This window comes from Erythrolamprus reginae, chromosome 12 (genome assembly GCF_031021105.1).
Source record: "Erythrolamprus reginae isolate rEryReg1 chromosome 12, rEryReg1.hap1, whole genome shotgun sequence".
NCBI classification, from domain to species: domain Eukaryota; kingdom Metazoa; phylum Chordata; class Lepidosauria; order Squamata; family Dipsadidae; genus Erythrolamprus; species Erythrolamprus reginae.
The window spans coordinates 17058781-17078015 of NC_091961.1; the positions used below are offsets into that span (position 1 = coordinate 17058781).

The window sequence follows — 19235 nt, forward strand, 5'->3', positions numbered from 1 at the left end:
GTACCGCATGTACTCAAGTATAAGCCGAGATTTTTTTATTTTTTTTAAATAAATTTTATTATTAAAAATGAAACATGTACATCATTTGATACAACATATAGTACAATACAAAACATAAAATACGAGAGAAAGAAAAAATAAAGCAAACAAACAAAAACCAAACAGGTAGTAAAGATAAAAGTATCGGCGAATATACAGGAGAGTTGTATTAAAAACGAAAACTAGATCCAGTTATATTTGCTCATTACCATGATTTGAATAGTTTATCTAGAATGTTAAATGCAAGGGTTGAAATAAACGAATTGCAGAGAAATTAACAAATAATAATAAAATTCATATCCAAATATATATAAAGTCTCATGTTATTATATTAGATAAAAAGTTGCTTTATACCAGATTTGTTACAGTTCAAGTTTATAACTGACATTTCAATCTTGTAGCCTGTTGTTCTCGCTCTTGCTTCCTAACCAGTTATAAAAAGGGTCCCAACAATTATTGAACGTAGCCAATGATTCGTTTCTAACTAATATAGTCAGTTTCGACATTTCTGCGCAGTATATTATTTTTTTAATTATTGCTTCATTTGGGGGTAGCTCATCATTTTTCCACCACTGCGCATAAGTTAATCTTGCTGCCGTTGTTAAGTGAATAATTAAATGTACTTGGGGTTTCGGTAGATTTTGTCTGATTATGCCCAATAAAAAGCATTCAGGAGTTTTTTCTAGTGATAGATTTAGTATTTCATCAATCCAAATTCCAATTTTGTTCCAGTATAATTTAGCTTTTGTACATTGCCACCATAGGTGGAAATAGGTGCCCAATTCTTGTTGACATTTCCAACAATTTGGTGAGAGTTTATTATTTAATTTGGTTAGCTTAATTGGGGTAATATGCCATCGGTAAAACATTTTGACTAAATTCTCTTTATAGGATGTGGCAATAGTCAGTTTATAGTTCCTACTCCAGAGTATTTGCCATTCCTCCTCTTTAATCTCATTTTTGAGGTCCAGATTCCATTTTTTGACATTAATTTTTGTGCTAAAATTGTCCAGTTCATTGTAGTTTAAGTAACAGTAAAATTTTTTGATTAGCTGATCTTGGAGGCCTGTACATAGCTTATCTAGCAGGGCATTTTTGCTTATCCCGGTTTTATTTTTATCTTTGTTAAATTTAGTTTGGATCTGTAGGTATTCCCACCATTCCACTTTTTGACCAAGATTTTCTAGTTCTAGCCTTGTTCTAATTGCCCCGTTTGAATTTAGAATATCTTTATATCTTATTATATTGTTTCTTTTGTGGAAATTGGGATGAACATAGGCTTCTAATGGGGCGTACCAGGTGGGAATTCCTTTATAAAGTTTAGGTTTAATTTTTTTCCAAGTGTAAATAAGCGATTTCCTAATCATGTGATTAGAGAAATATTTATGGGTTGTCAGCTTTTCGTCCCAGAGATAGTAGTGCCATCCTAAGTGGAGGTCGTGGCCTTCTAAGTTAAGAAGTCTGGTATTTGTTAGGCTCATCCAGTCTCTCGTCCATGTTAGGGATGCAGCAATATAGTAATCCTTCCAAATTGGAAGAGCCAGTCCTCCTTCTTCTTTCTTTTCTTGTAGATATTTTAATCGAATTCGGGGACGTTTATTTTGCCAGATGAAATTGCTAGTTATTTTATTCAAATTATTGAAAAATTCCTGTTTCAATTGTATTGGGATTGTTTGAAATAAAAACAAAATTTTGGGCAGAGTATTTAACTTTATGGCCGCAATCCTCCCAAGTAAGGAAAGTTGTAAATTTCTCCATTTCAACAAGTCAGCTTGTATTTTGTCTATTAAAATATCATAATTGTTTGATTTTAAGCTGGACACTCTATTTGTCAAATTAATGCCGAGATATTTAATTTTTGTAACTATTTGAATATCAAGTTTAGCTGTTAAGATATCTTTCTGTGATTGTCTCATATTTTTAGTTAGAATTTGCGTTTTAGTTTTATTTATTTTGAGGCCTGCCACTGTACCGTATTCTTCCAGAACTTCTAGTAATTTGGGACCTGAATCTAAAGGATCTTCTAAGATAAATACCAGGTCGTCCGCGAAGGCTTGAAGCTTATAGGTTTCTTTCTTACATTTTAATCCCCTTATATCTTCCTTATCTCTAATAATTCTAGTTAATACTTCAAGGGTTAAGATAAACAATAAAGGGGACAGTGGACACCCTTGTCTTGTACCTTTATGAAGAGAGATTTTTGTCGATGTATCTCCATTGAGGATAATATAAGCTGATTAGACAGAGTAAATAGCTTTTGTTGCATTTATAAATTTGGGGCCAAATTCCATATACTCAAGCTGTTTAATCATGAATTTCCAAGACACGTTGTCGAAAGCCTTCTGGGCATCAAGAAATATTAACGCCACTTGTTTTTCATTATGGGCTTCATAATACTCCAGCGTGTCTAACACAATTCTAATATTGTCCTTTAGCTGTCTCCCGGGAAGAAAGCCATTTTGGTCCGAATGTATAAAATAATTTAGGAATCCTTTGATTCTACTTGCTAAGATGGAGGTAAAGATTTTATAATCGGCATTTAAGAGAGAAATCAGGCGGTAATTAGTTATATCTGTATGATCTGTATCTTTTTTTGGAATTAACGCTAAATTTGCTTCTGTCCATGAAGTTGGAATTTTACCTCTGTCTAGAGCCTCATTTAACGTTTCTAACAGGGCCTTTTCCATTTCTTTGGGAAGATCTTTATAAAGTTCTATGGGGAGCCCATCCGGACCCGGGGCTTTATTGTTTTTTTTACTTTTTATTGCTTCTTTTAGTTCTGTAGCGGTGATCGGTTTATTAATTGTGTCAACCATTTCTTGTGGTACTTTGGGTAGCTTGGCCTGCTCTAGAATTTCTTGAATTTTTAGATCATGAGTATTGTTTTGTGTAATATCGGTATACTCATAAAGTTTGCTATAAAAATCGCCAGCAATCTTTTTTTTCCTTTCCAGATCATGACATAATTCCCCGTTTTTGTTTTTAAGACAGTTTATAAGTTTCTTTTCTTTTTGTTTTCTAAGTTTGTTGCTAGGTTTATTGGCATTTTCGAAATTATATTGGTTAGTTCTTTTTATTTGTTGTGCCAAATTTTGTTGGTCTATTAAATTTAGTTGATGCTTTATTTGTAGCATATTTTGTTTAATTTCTTTTTTGGGGGGGAATTTCTGTAATTCTTCTTCTAGGGCCCTATAGTCTTCTTCTAATTTAGCCGATTTCTGTTTTTTTAGTTTAAATTCTTTAGCCATATATGAAATGGCTATCCCTCTGATAACGGCTTTGGCTGTGTCCCAAACATTTTGGAGACTAGTGTGGTCTTTATGATTTTCTTGAAAGAAAAAGTTCATTTCAGTTTTGAATTTTTGCTTAAAATCTTCCTGGTTAAGTATAGATTTTTGAAGAGACCATCTACAACACTGTTTAGTTCCTTTCCAAGTTACTTTGAGCGCACTGTGGTCTGAGATGTAATTAGGTTCTATCTCTATCGAATGAATTTTAGTGTTGATTTCTGTTGTTGCCCAGACCATATCCAATCTTGACCAAGATTGGTGCCTGTCAGAATAGAAGGTGAATTTTTTAAGGTTGGGGTTTCTGTCTCTCCAGCTATCTTTCAATTTTAGTTCTTTAATTAATTCGAAAAAAGCTTTCGGTAGTATTCATTTTTTGCTTTTGTTTGTTCGTTTTATCATTCTTATAATCCAATTCATTATTAATTATACCGTTAAAATCTCCTAATAAACAGATATTATCTGTAGTATATTCTTTAATGGTATTTAGCAATCTTTTATAAAATCTTTCTTGGCCTTCATTCGGAGCGTAGATATTAATTAATGTTATTGTATCCCGTTCTATGGTTAATTCTAAGATTAGGACTCTACCCTCCCTATCTTTGTATTTCAATTTAGCTTGGATATTAGAGTTGATGTAACATATTACACCCCTCTTTTTTTCCGCAGATAGAGACGTAAACAGATTCCCAAGTTTGTTTCTTTTGAGTAAATGTTCAAATTTATTTTTGATATGGACTTCTTGCATTGCAATGATGTCAAAATTTAATTTAGCAATTTTGTTTAAAATTTTATTTCTTTTTTTTGGTGCATTCAATCCATTTATATTAATTGAATATAACTCAATTCCCTTGTTTGGTTTTTCTTGTGCCAAATTTAAATTATCTATACTTGGGTCTTGTTGCCCTTGTGCTTCTTGTTTCTTTTGGGTATCCTGCGTAGCCATTATTACCTAAAGTTAAGTTGTCAGTAGCCTGTGTTCCTTCCGAACTGATTGGGATCTGGTCTGTAGGTTGTACACTGGTTGTTGGGGGATTCCTTGTTCCTTTACTATCTTGTATCTCGGATGTCCGTTCAGTGGGAAAGTTTTTTTCAAAGAATTCTTCTGCTTTTTCGACCGAATCAATTTTCAGCTTTTTGTCTTGCCAGGTCACGAGCATACCCTCTGGGACAAGCCATCTAAAGTTTATGTTGTGCCTGGTCAATTTGGCTGACAAAAAGGTGTATGGCCTACGTAAATCTCTAACATGTTTCGGGACTTGTTTTAGAATTACCAATTGTCTCCCCTTGTAATCTATGGGGTCTTCCCGTGCTCTATGAAGAATTTCGTCCCTAACTGATTTTTTAACAAATTTGATGTGAACTTCCTTGGGGAGGTTATGGCATCTGGTGTAATTAGTATTTATTCGATAAACTTCATCAATTTCATTTAGCATTGTGTCCTTTTCAATGCCCAGAGCCTTTGAAAGAATATCGGCCATAATGTCTGGTAGATCTTCACTTTTCTCCTCCCTAGGATTTTGGAATCTAAGGTATTGATTAGCTTTTTCGCTCTCTAATTGAATTACTGTACTTTCTAATTCTTTATTGGCATGAACTAGTTTTTCTGTCAGGTCTTCCATTTGTTTATGATCCTGATCAATTCTATCTTCTAAATCCTGAATTTTTTGTTCATGTTTAATCATCTGCTGTTGGAAGGCCTCATGCCTTTTATTCATGTTTTGCATCCTTTCTTTTAACTCAGATGTATCGTTCCTCACCTCGCCTATTTCTTTTTTAATGTCTTCATGATTCTTGAGCATTAACTCCTGCATTTGGAGCAGCATAGTTTGGAGGTCTTTATAGGAATTAGACCTTTCTCTGGGTAACATATCTTCCAGAGATCTCTGGGTAGAAGGACTCGGTATGGCTGAGGTAGAATGATTAATTGATTTCTTCCCAGATCCCAGTCTGGACAGATTAGAGAGGCTTGTCATTTTAGCGATGGTCCACCAGCTAGCCCACTTATACAATTGTCTAATGGTCCGATCCAGAATTTAATATAAGTAGAGTATATTGTTGGTCTTTTAGATGTTATAAAGACGGAAAAGCAGTTCAAGTTATATCTATTGAAAAACCTTAGAACAAATAGCAAGAGGAGATAGTAAATAGCTAAAGGGAATAGAAAGAGAGATGGGAAGTAAGAAAGTAGTGGGGTAAATTAGTTTCAGTTATTTTGTATAAATATAAGGTTTAAAGGTAATTCCTCCCTCTAGTGAAAAGGGAAAAAGAAAAGAAAAAGAAAAGGAACAGGTTCTAGCAGATTTTATATTAATTATATATATTGTATTAATTGAGTATATATAGATTACAAAGAGGGTATTGCCTTGTCTTATCTGTAGTTAACTTCTAAAGAGAGTTGTCACTTACTAAAGACCAATAGATAATTAATAAAAACAGAATAATACATATAAACTAAATCAAATTAATACAGTGAGTAAATCTTATCTAATATTTCTATTGTTAAACTTTAGTAACCTTATAATTAATAGTTAATATTCAAGAGGAAAAATCTCTTAAAAAATCTCTTAAAAAGTTGGTAATGTAGTCAAATAGCTTATAAGACAATGGATAAGTTAGTAGATTCCTAGCAAAATATTCTATACAAGTGGGAAATGAGTATCAGTTAATATATACAATTGATTAGTTAGTTAATACAATTGGTAGCAGTTGATATCCTGTTATAGTAAATAGTAAGGTCAATAAATTCATTAAGGTAAATTCATTAAATTTAGATTAATTAATATACTGAGTATTTTAATATGAATTATGAAATTATAAGTTATAAAAAATCAGATATTGTACGGTAGAAAAACCTTGTGTGAATTATCAAATGTAAATAGGAATATAGCAAGACTTTGGAGCTAGAAAATTACTTATTATATATTTAAATAGAATATCAAACCCTTCTGAGTCCTCCAAATCTAAATCGTAAAGTTCAGGTAGGATTTCAGTGATACTGCAAGTTATTGGTTATTGGTTAGGTTGGTAAGTAGTTTACTGAATATGTTCGGTATTAACGTGATCGCTCCGAAGGTCTTCTGTCACAGATGTAATATAGGGTTACTTCCAGTCCTGGAGCTTCACAAAGTCTGTCTAGATTGCGTGGGGAATTATGAAGCAAATCCTTTCCTTGCTGCCAGTTTACCAGAGTGTAGAATAAGACCAGACTGTGACTCGGCAACAAAACGGGAGATCAAAAGAAGAAACAGGAAGCAGGAAATGCATGAATCACGCTGTTAAATCGGAGCCTCTAAATGAGCTTCAGAAATAAAGGAAGACAAAGCGGGAGCACTTCTAAGAAGGTAAAAATTCCCTCTGGGACGTCAGATCTTCATACTGTATTGTAGAAACTTCGAATGGTGTTAGTAGATGAAATAGACTGTCGGAAATTGTTACGACTCGAAAAGCTAGATCGCCGCCAGCTGGAAAGAGGAAGATGTCAGTTCCTCCCTCTCCTTCTCTGGTCAGAGCTGTTTGCTTTTCGAGCTCAAAAGACGCTGCCCAAAAGAGGGGGAAAAAAATTCTTTAGTTGTAAATCTCCAGTACGATCTTGGTCTGGTATGTTAATACTCAACTCCGCCGTCTCGTTCGCCTCCGCTGGTCACCGTTTAATTGTATCCAGCTGGGAGCTCTCTAGGCCGCCATGTTGCTCCTAGCTTACAGGCACTCAATCGTGAAGGGGATTGACCGCTCCGTTGATCGGGCTGCCGCCTCGGGATCAAACTAGCGTCACCCCCAATCCGTCAGACCCCTGACCGCAGGGTCTGTGGCCCTCAAGGGACCAAAGAGAACCTATAAAAACGGAGGTGTATGACGGAGCACAACTCCACACCGTCCGTTCAGCTCCTCCGCTGGCTCCGTACTGAAAAATCCAACCTCGGCTTATACTCAAGTCACTGACCTTCATTGACCTGAAAACTCCCGTGCAGCAGTTTCCAAAGCTGCGCAGTTTGGATGTGAAAGGCAGGGAGGAAGGAAACCTGATGGCTCTGGCAACACAAGGCTTTTTTTTCTTTGTACGGCTGTTTCTGCTCTTGCTACAGCCCAGCCAGCAACACCTCTCAGCTGCCTGATTGGCAGCAGACTGAACCAATCACAGTTCCTCCTCTACTTAGAAAGGAAGCACTGGGGGAAGGAGCAGGAGGGTTGAAGAGATTTTCAGAACGAAGGAACTATGTCTTTCTCTCCTGCTTGATTCATTTCTAGTAACAGAAGAGGTAATTTTGCTTCAAATTGTGATAACTGTAATTTTCTTCCAACTATACTTATCATATCCAAGAGGATTGTTAATGCTGACTTGTTTAAAACAATACAAAGGTTAGGATAATATAATAGTATGAATTTTAGCATTAATCATTTGTTCTACATGATTAATATGAATAGATTTACCTTTTTTAAAGAGTCTGGTTTCTCCTTATGCAGGATAAATATCATGTAGAAGAAAGATTTTACAATTAATAATTGAGTAACCCCGAATTGTTATTTACTGATCTATTGAGATAATAATGATTTTAACTTATGAAAAATGTTTTAAATGGAAAATCTGAATATTTATCATATGAAAGTTTGATTTAAGCAATTGTTTTGAAACAATATATGAAATCTCAATTATTAAGAAAATTATAATAATATTGTAATGAAGATTAAGATAACAGGTTTGATTACATTCCTAAAGATATTTTAAGAGATTTTTGGTTATGATAAAAAAAGGAATTAAAAAAAGAGAGATTTAGGAAGGAGAGGAAAAAAGGTGCAAGAAATAAAACACATTTTGGAAGGAATAGTTATATAATAATAATAACAACAACAGAGTTGGAAGGGACCTTAGAGATCTTTTAGTCCTACCCCCTGCTTAGGCAGAAACCCTACACTACTTCAGACAAATGGGTATGCAACATCTTCTTAAAATCGTCCAGTATTGGAGCATTCACAAGTTCTGGTGGCAAGCTGTTCCACAGATTCATTGTTCTAATTGTCAGGAATTTTCTCCTTAGTTGTAAGTTGCTTCTCTCCTTGTTTAGTTTCCACCCATTGCTTCTTGTTCTGCCCTCAGGTGCTTTGGAGAATAGGTTGACACTCTCTTCTTTGTGGCAACCCCTGAGATTTGTATTTGTATTTATTAGATTTGTATGCTGCCCCTCTCCGAGGACTCGGGGTGGCTAACAACAATAAAAAAGACAATGTGAAGAAATCTAATACAGTGGTACCTCAAGATACGAACCCCTCGTCTTATGAACAACTCGTGATACGAACCCGGGGTTCAGAAAAATTTTGCCTCTTCTTACGAACTTTTTTCGAGTTACGAACCGGCGTTCGGAGACTGCTGGGAAGCCGCGTGGCTGTTTTAAAAGGTGACAGCCGGGCGGCGGGGCTGCCCAGAAGCCTCCCGAACGCCGGTTCGTAACTCGAACAAAGTTCGTAAGAAGAGGCAAAATTTTTCTGAACCCCGGGTTCGGTTCGGGAGGTTGCTGGGAAGCCCCCCAGCCCGGCTGTCACCTTTTAAAACAGCTGCGCCGCTTCCCAGCTGTCTTCCGAAGCCGAACGCGGAAGTTCGGCTTTGGCGTTCGGCTTCAGGAGACAGATGGGAAGCGGCGCGGCTGTTTTAAAAGGTCGCAGCCGGCCTGGGGGGCTTCCCAGCACCCCCCCAAACCCCGAACTTTTGCCGAACTTCCGGGTTCGGGGTTCGGGGGGGTGCTGGGAAGCCCCCCAGGCCGGCTGTGACCTTTTAAAAGAGCCGCGCCACTTCCCAGCTGTCTCCTGAAGCCGAACGCGGAAGTTCGGCTTTGCCGTTCGGCTTCAGGAGACAGCTGGGAAGCCGCGCAGCTGTTTTAAAAGGTCGCAGCCAGCCTGGAGGGCTTCCCAGCACCTCCCCGAACCCCGAACTTTTGCCGAACTTCCGGGTTCGGGGTTCGGGGGGTGCTGGGAAGCCCCCCAGGCCGGCTGCGACCTTTTAAAACAGCCGCGCCGCTTCCCAGCTGTCTCTTGAAGCCGAACGCCAAAGCTGAACTTCCGCGTTCGGTGTTCGGAGACAGCTGGGAAGCCGCGCAGCTGTTTTAAAAGGTCACCGCCGGCCTGGGGGGCTTCCCAGCACCCCCCGAACCCCGAACCCGGTCGCGGAAAGCCGTTTTTTTGCGGGGGGTTTTTTGGTTGCACGGATTAATTGACTTTACATTGTTTCCTATGGGAAACAATGTTTCGTCTTACGAACCTTTCGTCTTACGAACCTCCTCCTTGCACCAATTAAGTTCGTATCATGAGGTATTACTGTATTAAAAATAATCTTAAAAACCCCAATTTAAAGAACCAATCATACATACAAGCATACCATGCATAAATTCTATAAGCTTAGGGGGAAGGGAAAATTTTAATTCCCCCATGCCTGACGACAGAGGTGGGTTTTAAGGAGCTTGCGAAAGGCAAGAAGGGTGGGGGCAACTCTGATATCTGGGGGGAGCTGGTTCCAGAGGGTCGGGGCCGCCACAGAGAAGGCTCTTCTCCTGGGTCCCGCCAAACAACATTGTTTAGTTGACAGGACCCGGAGAAGGCCAACTCTGTGGGACCTAACCGGTCGCTGGGATTCGTGCGGCAGAAGGCGGTCCCGGAGATATTCTGGTCTGATGCCATGAAGGGCTTTATAGGTCATAACCAACACTTTGAATTGTGACCAGAAATTGATCGGCAACCAATGCAGACTGCGGAGTGTTGGTGTAACATGGGCATACCTTGGGAAGCCCATGATTGCTCTCGCAGCTGCATTCTGCACGATCTGAAGTTTCCGAACACTTTTCAAAGGTAGCCCCATGTAGAGAGCATTACAGTAGTCGAACCTCGAGGTGGTGAGGGCATGAGTGACTGTGAGCAGGAAGTCTCATTCCAGATAGGACCGCAACTGGTGCACTAGGCGAACCTGGGCAAACGCCTCCCTCGCTACAGCTGAAAGGTGTTTCTCTAATGTGAGCTGTGGATCGAGGAGGACGGCCAAGTTGCGGACCCTCTCTGAGGGGGTCAATAATTCCCTCCCCCAGGGTTATGGGCAGACAGATGGAATTGTCCTTGGGAGGCAGAACCCACAGCCACTCCGTCTTATCCGGGTTGAGTTTGAGTCTGTTGACACCCATCCAGACCCCAACAGCCTTCAGGCACTGGCACATCACTTCCACTGCTTCGTTGACTGGACATGGGGTGGAGTTGTATAACTGGGTACCATCCGCATACTGATGATACCTCACCCCATGCCCCTGGATGATCTCACCCAGCGGTTTCATGTAGATATTGAATAGTAGGGGGGAGAGGACTGACCCCTGAGGCACCCCACAAGGGAGTAACCTCGAGGCCGACCTCTGCCCCCCCCCCACTAACACCGACTGCGACTGACCGGAGAGGTAGGAGGAGAACCACTGGAGAACAGTGCCTCCCACTCCCAGCCCCTCCAGCCGGCGCAGAAGGATACCATGGTCGATGGTATCGAGAGCCGCTGAGAGGTCAAGAAGCACCAGGACAGAGGACAAGCCCCTGTCCCAGGCCTGCCAGAGATCATCCATCAACGCGACCAAACCAGTTTCCGTGCTGTAGCTGGGCCTGAATCCAGACTGCTGGGGACTTCTTCTAATCAGCTTCTTCCAAGGACTGCTGGAGTTGGAGCACCACCACCTTCTCAACAACCTTCCCCATAAAGGGAAGGTGGGAGACTGGACAGTAGTTATTAAGCACGGCTGGGTCCAGGGAAGGCTTCTTGAGGAGGTGGCGCACTAGTGCCTCCTTATAAGGAGCCGGAAAGGACCCCCTCCCCAAGCAGGCGTTGACAATCTCCTGGACCCAGCTCCACGTCACCTCCCTGCTGTCTGAAACCAGCTAGGAGGGACACGGATCCAGTAAGCAGGTGGCAGAACTCACAGCTCCAATGGCCTTGTCCACTTCATCTGGTGTCACCAGATCAAACTTTTCCCAGACAGGTGGACAAGTACGTGCCCCAGTCACCTCGACTGACTCGTTGTCAGTCGACTCTGTTATCCAATTGGAGTCGAGGTCCGCCCGGATCTGAGCAATTTTATCAGCGAAAAACGTGTTAAAATCCTCGGCACTACTCTGCAAGGGCTCCCCAACTCCCCCCTGGTTAAGAAGGGAGCGGGTCAACCTAAACAGAGCGGCCAGGCAGGATTCCGCTGATGAGATATTGGAAGACTGCTATCATGTCTCCCCTGGTCTTTTTTTCCCCATTAAACTAGATATACCCAGTTCTCGCAACCGTTCTTCATGGGTTTTTTTCAATTCTCCTACAAAAACAATTTTAAGAAGCTACAGTAGAAGAATATTCAATTTTTATAAGTTACCAGTAGCCACTGTATTTTCCACCCTAGGCTTATACTCGAGTCAATAGGTTTTCCCAGTTTTTGTGGCAAAAGTAGGTTTTGACTTATACTCGAGTATTTACGGTATTTATATTAGTAAATAAATAATAGGTTGCCCTACTCAGCCAAATCCACCTTTCCTTTGAGGATCATTTTCCAAGGATTTTGTGGAATGTTGGAAAGAGAAATTTAAGTAGAATATTTTTTTTTCCTTTTCTGATAACATTCCAGGGAATCTTGCTCTCCATTTCTGTTCATTTGCCATCACTTTACTCTCATGCTTGTTCTCAATCAAGCATTACCCCCTAATTACTGAGTTTGAAAACTTTCTTTTTAATTTGGGGAGATGAATTGTTTAGGACAAGAATAAATATATGGGATTTTTCTTCCTTTCAAACATGTTAGGTGTGCTACAGACGAAATGGGCATAATGAGATGGATGAGCCAATGTTCACTCAACCATTGATGTACAAGCAGATCCGAAAACAGAAACCTGTGCTACAGAAGTATGCTGAGACTTTGATTTCACAAGCAGTAGTAAATCAACCAGAATATGAGGTACTTTCATTTATGGCTTAATAATCATTCTGTAGCCTAGCCATTCTTAGATATCTTGATATTCCTCATCCCATTGTGGTACCAAACATTTCATAATTTCAGAGATTTTTGGCATTTTATAAATGTTATAATATATGACACCATACAGTAACATTCAGTGGGCAACAAGGATTAGTAAAATGGCAACTGATAACATTTCTCTGATATTATGTATCTTATTGAAACTTGTTTAACTTGATATATGCCATTGTGTACATTAACTGGCTTATTTTATAATTATACATATATTTATATTTTCCCTTTCAGAAAGCCAACTCTGCTGGCTTTGGAAATAACTTTTCATAAATAAGGACATATTTATTATAGATAAAGTAGAAACTGATATTCCAGCCCAGTAGATACATTACAGTGCTACTACCAGTTTTGGTTGAGAAATGTGTTACAATTCCAAGAAGGCATTTGTTTAGAGTAAAATGTTGATAAAATTTGTCCTTGGGATCACCTTTACATTATGCTCCTTTTGTATTCCAGGAGGAAATTTCCAAGTATGACAAAATCTGTGAAGAGGCTCATGCCAGGTCTAAGGATGAAAAAATCCTTCACATTAAGCATTGGTTAGACTCTCCATGGCCTGGTAAGTTACTGTCTACTTGCTAATGGCCATGGAGAAAAAATAGTTCTTGGTCAATAGATTTTACTTGCAGTTTCTGGCACAAACATGAATGGTCCTTGCCTAGAACTCCAAGTTCTGAAAATTCCATACAAGGATCATAAGAGATAGTCAGCATTATTAATAAACAAAATGTTCTTGCATTAAACTAAGAGGCATTTCATGAAGAATTTTTGTTCTTCTCCTAGATGCTCTTGCAAGATGATCCAGTAGTTTAATTGGACGGAGTTTACTTGCTAAATACCTTCTTTAAAAAAAATTGGCAGTGAGGAACTTTTTTTAAAGGAATTGTTGTAACTGTAGCTTGCTCCTTCTGTGAATGTCTTCCTGATGTTCTCTTCTTAAATGTCCAGGTTTTTTCACCCTGGATGGCCAACCTCGGAGCATGACTTGTCCTTCAACCGGCTTGACTGAAGAAGATTTGGTCCATATAGGAAAGGTGGCCAGCTCAGTTCCTGTTGAAAACTTTACCATTCATGGGGGTATGGTTTTCTATTTTTTCCCCCCCTTCAGTTTTACTTTTTAATGATTTTATTAGAAAATGCAATGTCTCACTTGCACAGAGGAGTATTTTGCAAAGTCTTCTGCAAGTCTCTCTTAGATAGATGTTCAGAATTGAGTGAGTGATCAGTACTTTGCTTCTGTTTTGCATGTTTTAATTATCGCTAACAAGATTCCATGGGAGTATCCTAGTACAGTGATGGTGAACCTATGGCATGGCACACGGAGCCATATCTCCTGGCACGCGAGCTGTTGCCCCAGCTCAGTTTCAACGTTCATGTGTGTGCCAGCCAGCTGATTTTTGGCTCACACAGAAGCTTTGAGAGGGCATTTTTGACTTCCAGAGAGCCTCTGTGGGGATGGGGGAGGGTGCTTTTATAATAATGATTATAATAATAATTTATTGGATTTGTATGCCGCCCCTCTCCGTAGACTCGGAGAGGGGCGGCATACAAATCCAATAAAGCCCCGGGGAAGCCTTTTGAGCCTGGGGAGTGTGAAACACGAGCCTACTGGGCCCACCAAAAGTTGGGAAACAGGCTGTTTCCGACCTCCGAAGGGCCTCCAGGGGAAGCTGTTTTCGCAGGGGAAGCTGTTTTCACCCTCCCCAGGCATTGATTATGGGCATGGGCACTCGCACATGAGCAATAGTGCGCACACATGTTATTTCAGCACCCGAGGGGAAAAAAGTTCACCATCACTGTCCTAGTACATTTGGACCTACTCATAGCCAATCCAAGCTGTCAGCAAATTAAGATGAAAATAGATTCTGCTTCACATCCTGATCTTTCAATCTTAGCCTTTGCTCTTTTTCTACATTTTATGTTTGTGCCTTGATTTATAGCAGCCTTATCTGAGTATCCTCCAGGCATGTGAATTTCTGCTCCTAAAATTCCACTGCCAGTATGGTTATGCTGAGAATTCTGGAATGTCGTTTGGTAGGACCCAGGAGAGGAGCCTTCTCTGTGGCGGCCCCAACCCTCTGGAACCAGCTCCCCCCAGATATCAGAGTTGCCCCCACCCTCCTTGCCTTTCGCAAGCTCCTTAAAACCCACCTCTGTCATCAGGCATGGGGGAATTGAAATTTTCCCTTCCCCCTAGGCTTATAGAATTTATACGTGGTATGCTTGTATGTATGATTGGTTCTTTAAATTGGGGTTTTTTAGATTATTTTTAATATTAGATTTGTTTACATTGTCTTTTTTATTGTTGTTAGCCGCCCCGACTCTTCGGAGAGGGGCGGCATACAAATCTAATAATTAAATAAATAAATAAATAAATTCTACATACATCTGAAGAATACTCAGGCTATGGAAGTTATCTATGGTGCAATATTCTTCACTGTTTGGTACCCAAAGCAACAGACTTTCAAAGCATCTGTAAAGGCATCTATACATTTTGGAAAATGCTATCATTTTCAAACAGACTAACGATTATTATTTTTCTCTAAAGGCTTAAGCAGGATTCTAAAAACACGAGGGGAGATGGTTGCCAATAGGACTGTAGACTGGGCCTTAGCAGAGTATATGGCATTTGGTTCTCTTCTTAAAGACGGAATACATATTCGGCTGAGTGGACAAGATGTTGAAAGAGGAACATTCAGGTAAAGTGTGTTGGTTGTACATGGGCATTCTTTCTTTAACCAATTCAGGACTTTAATGAAAATCCATAACATTTGGGGGCAAATGCCAAATGTCAAGATAGCATTATCTTCAGCTTAGGCCATAATAGTGAGCAGCCATAGATGTACCATTCTATCTCCCTTCTAGGCCTGTAGTGGGACATCGAAACAAGTCAGTGTAAATGTTATCCTACATTTAGGAAATGAAATTTGATTTAGGAGTCTAGCAGATCAAAAGAGAATGACTAATTGGCCAGGAATAAATATTTGAAAAAACATGATGGGTCTAAGTGGATATCAGTATCCAAATGTACTGTATAAAGTTGGATTAACAAAAATCCAGAAGTACTATTTTTTCATATTGCTTTAGGAATGACAAAAGGCTGCCAATAAGGATCCAAGATATCACACCTTCAAGAGCAAAGTATACTTTGACCCAATACATGAAGGTGTATAACCAAGTAGTAATCTCAATCTTCACTGCAGACAATGTGTTTGAGGCCCAACAAGGAACTTGAAATATATTCCTAAATAATTGGGGTATTATTCTTTAGAAGATCAATGGCATTTCATATTTAACTGAATACACTCGGCATGCAGCTGGGATGAATCAGGCCCCTTTAGTATAGAAAATGATTGCAAAGTGGTTGTGGCTGACTGCGCATTTTGTACATATTTTCTGCATGTTGTGCTTGAGATTGTAGCATGTAGCAATAAATATGCCTACATATTTTAACAATTTAGCCCACTCGATAAAATGATGGCCTTTCACAAAGACCATCACTTTGGTCTTTCTGTAGTTCATTTTCAGAAGCAAAACTGAACCATAGGTCTGTCAGGGAAATTAATGAGAATGAATGAATGAATGAATGAATGAATGAATGAATGAATGAATGAATGAATAAATAAATAAATAAATAAATAAATACTTTATTGTCATTGTATGTATATACACAGTATACCCATGCAACGAAATTCGTATGACGCCAAGACCAATCTCAACATACATAACAATCCGAAATAACATGCCCAACCCACCACAATTTCCCACCCGAACCGTCCAACATCCACACAACAGACCAAGTAGTATTGTCCAGCAGTTCACTGATGGTGACCCCCTAGTACATTGTTAAGTGCAATTATAGCTCTGGGATAAAAACTGTTTGGAAAATGTGTGGTTCGAGTTTTAATTGTTCTGTATCTTCTGCCAGAAGGCAGCAGTCCAAAAAGATTGTAAGCAGGATGAGAAGAGTCTCTGAGAATGTTGTGAACCTTTCTAAAACAGTGAGATGTCAAGATATCATCCAGGGCTGGTAGCTGGAGCCCAATGATATTCTGGGCAGTTCTAATTATTCTCTGTAAAGCTTTTTTAACCACTACAGAGCTGCTCCCAAACCATGCGAGGATGCCATATGTTAGGATGCTCTCAATGGTGCTGCAATAGTAGGACAACAATAGATGCTGAGTTAGATTTATCTTCCTGAGCATTCTTAGGAAGTACAGCCTCTTTTGTGCCATCTTCACAAGCATGTTAACATTCATAGTCCATGAGATGTCCTCTGTGATATGAATACCCAGAGATTTAAAACTACCAACCCTCTCAACCTCTTCGCCATTTATGTACAATGGTAAATGTACATATTTCTTCGTCCTGAAGTCAGTTATCAGTTCTTTAGTTTTTTGGTGTTAAGTGTCATTTTCGTAAGTGGACTCATTGTTCTTATTAGTCAGCTCCACCACTGTCGTATCATCTGCAAATTTAATAATCATGTTGGTTTTTATACAATGGGGAGCAGTCATGTATGTACAAGAAATAAAGGAAAGGGCTTAGTACACAACCCAGGAGGGCTCCTGTGCTTAGTACAGTAGAACCCCGACTTACGAGACTAATTGGTTCCGGAAGGAGGCTCGTAAGTCGGAACGCTCGTATGACGAAACATTGTTTCCCATAGGAAACAATGTAAAGTCAATTAATCCGTGCAACAACAAAAAAACCCGCTGCCGCCGAACACGGAAGTTAGCGTTCGGCTTCAGGAGACAGCTGCGAAGCGGCGCGGGTGTTTTAAAACGTCGCAGCCGGCCTGGGGGGCTCGGGGGGAAGCCCCCGAGCCCCCCAGGCCGGCTGCGACATTTTAAAACACGTGCGCCACTTCGCAGCTGTGCCCCCGAGCCCCCCAGGCCGGCTGTGACGTTTTAAAACACCCGCGCCACTTCGCAGCTGTCTCCTGAAGCCGAACGCGGAAGTTAGCGTTTGGCTTCAGGAGACAGCTGCGAAGCGGCACGCGTGTTTTAAAAGGTTGCAGCCGGCCTGGGGGGCTTGCCAGCACCCCAGCGAGCCCCCCAGGCCGGCTGCAACCTTTTAAAACACGCGGGATACGAGCGCCAAGGAGCTGTCTCCTGAAGCCGAACGCGGAAGTTAGCGTTCGGCTTCAGGAGACAGCTCCTTGGCACTCGTATCCCGAATGTGAGCTCGGGAGGCGAACAAAAATGTCGCTCCCCTCCCAGCTCTTATCTCGAGTAGCTCGTAAGTAGAGCTGCTCGTATGTCGAGGTTCCACTGTATCTGAATAGAAGAATGATGAGATCCCATCCTTACTGACTGTGACCTGTCTGTCAAAAAATCCTTTACCTACAAACAAATCCCCTGATTTATACCCAAATTGAACATTTTTTTTAAAACTGTTGGGTAAAATGGTGTTAAAATCAGAGCTATAATGCATAAATAACAGCCTTACATAAATTCCCTATGTTTCTGGTTCTGCATATAATGGAATTGAAATATGTTTCTTGGCTAGTTTTGGTGAATGATGAGAGAAGTAATTGATCATGGCAACTAGTGGAGTAATATAATAATTAAACAACAATCAGCTAAGAATACTGCCTCGTCTATGTCCTCTGTCTCACTGGTATAATATTCTTTGGAGCTTTATTTAAGTTTTATAGAATTTTGATTACAGAGATTGCAGTATAGATTAATAGTCATAGCCTTCTGTCCAGAGATGAGGGTTTTTTTTTTTTAATTTATTTATTTATTTATTTATTATTTAGATTTGTATGCCGCCCCTCTCCGCAGACTCGGGGCGGCTCACAACAAGACACAACAAATCGTAACAAATCCAAATAAATTTAAATATTTAAAAAGTTTAAAAAGAATCCCAATATACTAACACACACACACACAAACATACCATGCATAAATTGTACATGCCCGGGGGAGGTGTTTTAGTTTCCCCATGCCTGACGGCAAAGGTGGATTTTAAGAAGTTTACGGAAGGCAGGGAGAGTAGGGGCAGTTCTAATCTCTGGGGGGAGTTGGTTCCAGAGAGTCGGGTCCGCCACAGAGAAGGCTCTTCCCCTGGGGCCCGCCAACCGACATTGTTTAGTTGACGGGACCCGGAGAAGGCCCACTCTGTGGGACCTAATCGGTCGCTGGGATTCGTGCGGCAGGAGGCGGTCTCGGAGATATTCTGGTCCAGTGCCATGAAGGGCTTTAAAGGTCATAACCAACACTTTGAATTGTGACCCGAAATTGATCGGCAGCCAATGCAGACTGCGGAGTGATGGCGAAACATGGGCATACCTAGGTAAGCCCATGACTGCTCTCGCAGCTGCATTCTGCACGATCTGAAGTTTCCGAACACTTTTCAAAGGTAGCCCCATGTAGAGAGCATTACAGTAGTGGAACCTCGAGGTGATGAGGGCATGAGTGACTGTGAGCAATGAGTCCCGGTCCAGATAGGGCCGCAACTGGTGCACCAGGCAAACCTGGGCAAATGCCCCCCTCGCCACAGCTGAAAGATGGTTCTCTAATGTGAGCTGTGGATCGAGGAGGACGCCCAAGTTGCGGACCCTCTCCGAGGGGGTCAATAATTCCCCCCCCCCCAGGGTAATGGACGGACAGATGGAATTGTCCTTGGGAGGCAAAACCCACAGCCACTCCGTCTTATCCGGGTTGAGTTTGAGTCTGTTGACACCCATCCAGGCCCCAACAGCCTCCAGACACCGGCACATCACTTCCGCTGCTTCGTTGACTGGACATGGGGTGGAGATGTAAAGCTGGGTATCATCAGCGAACTGGTGATACCTCACCTCATGCCCTTGGATGATCTCACCCAGCAGTTTCATGTAGATATTAAATAGCAGGGGGGAGAGGACTGACCCCTGAGGCAC

General features: G+C 40.7%; 1 protein-coding gene across 5 annotated transcripts in view; it reads left to right on the forward strand.

Annotated features, from left to right (window-relative positions):
* OGDH (oxoglutarate dehydrogenase) overlaps positions 1-19235 on the forward strand; it is a 114113-nt gene that overhangs the window by 72178 nt on the left and 22700 nt on the right. For all 5 annotated transcript variants that reach the window (XM_070765547.1, XM_070765544.1, XM_070765542.1 and 2 more), the window contains 4 exons: positions 12122-12274; positions 12806-12908; positions 13298-13426; positions 14898-15048. In XM_070765547.1, the coding sequence (XP_070621648.1) occupies positions 12122-12274; positions 12806-12908; positions 13298-13426; positions 14898-15048 (536 nt within the window). The remainder of the gene's footprint in view (positions 1-12121; positions 12275-12805; positions 12909-13297; positions 13427-14897; positions 15049-19235) is intronic.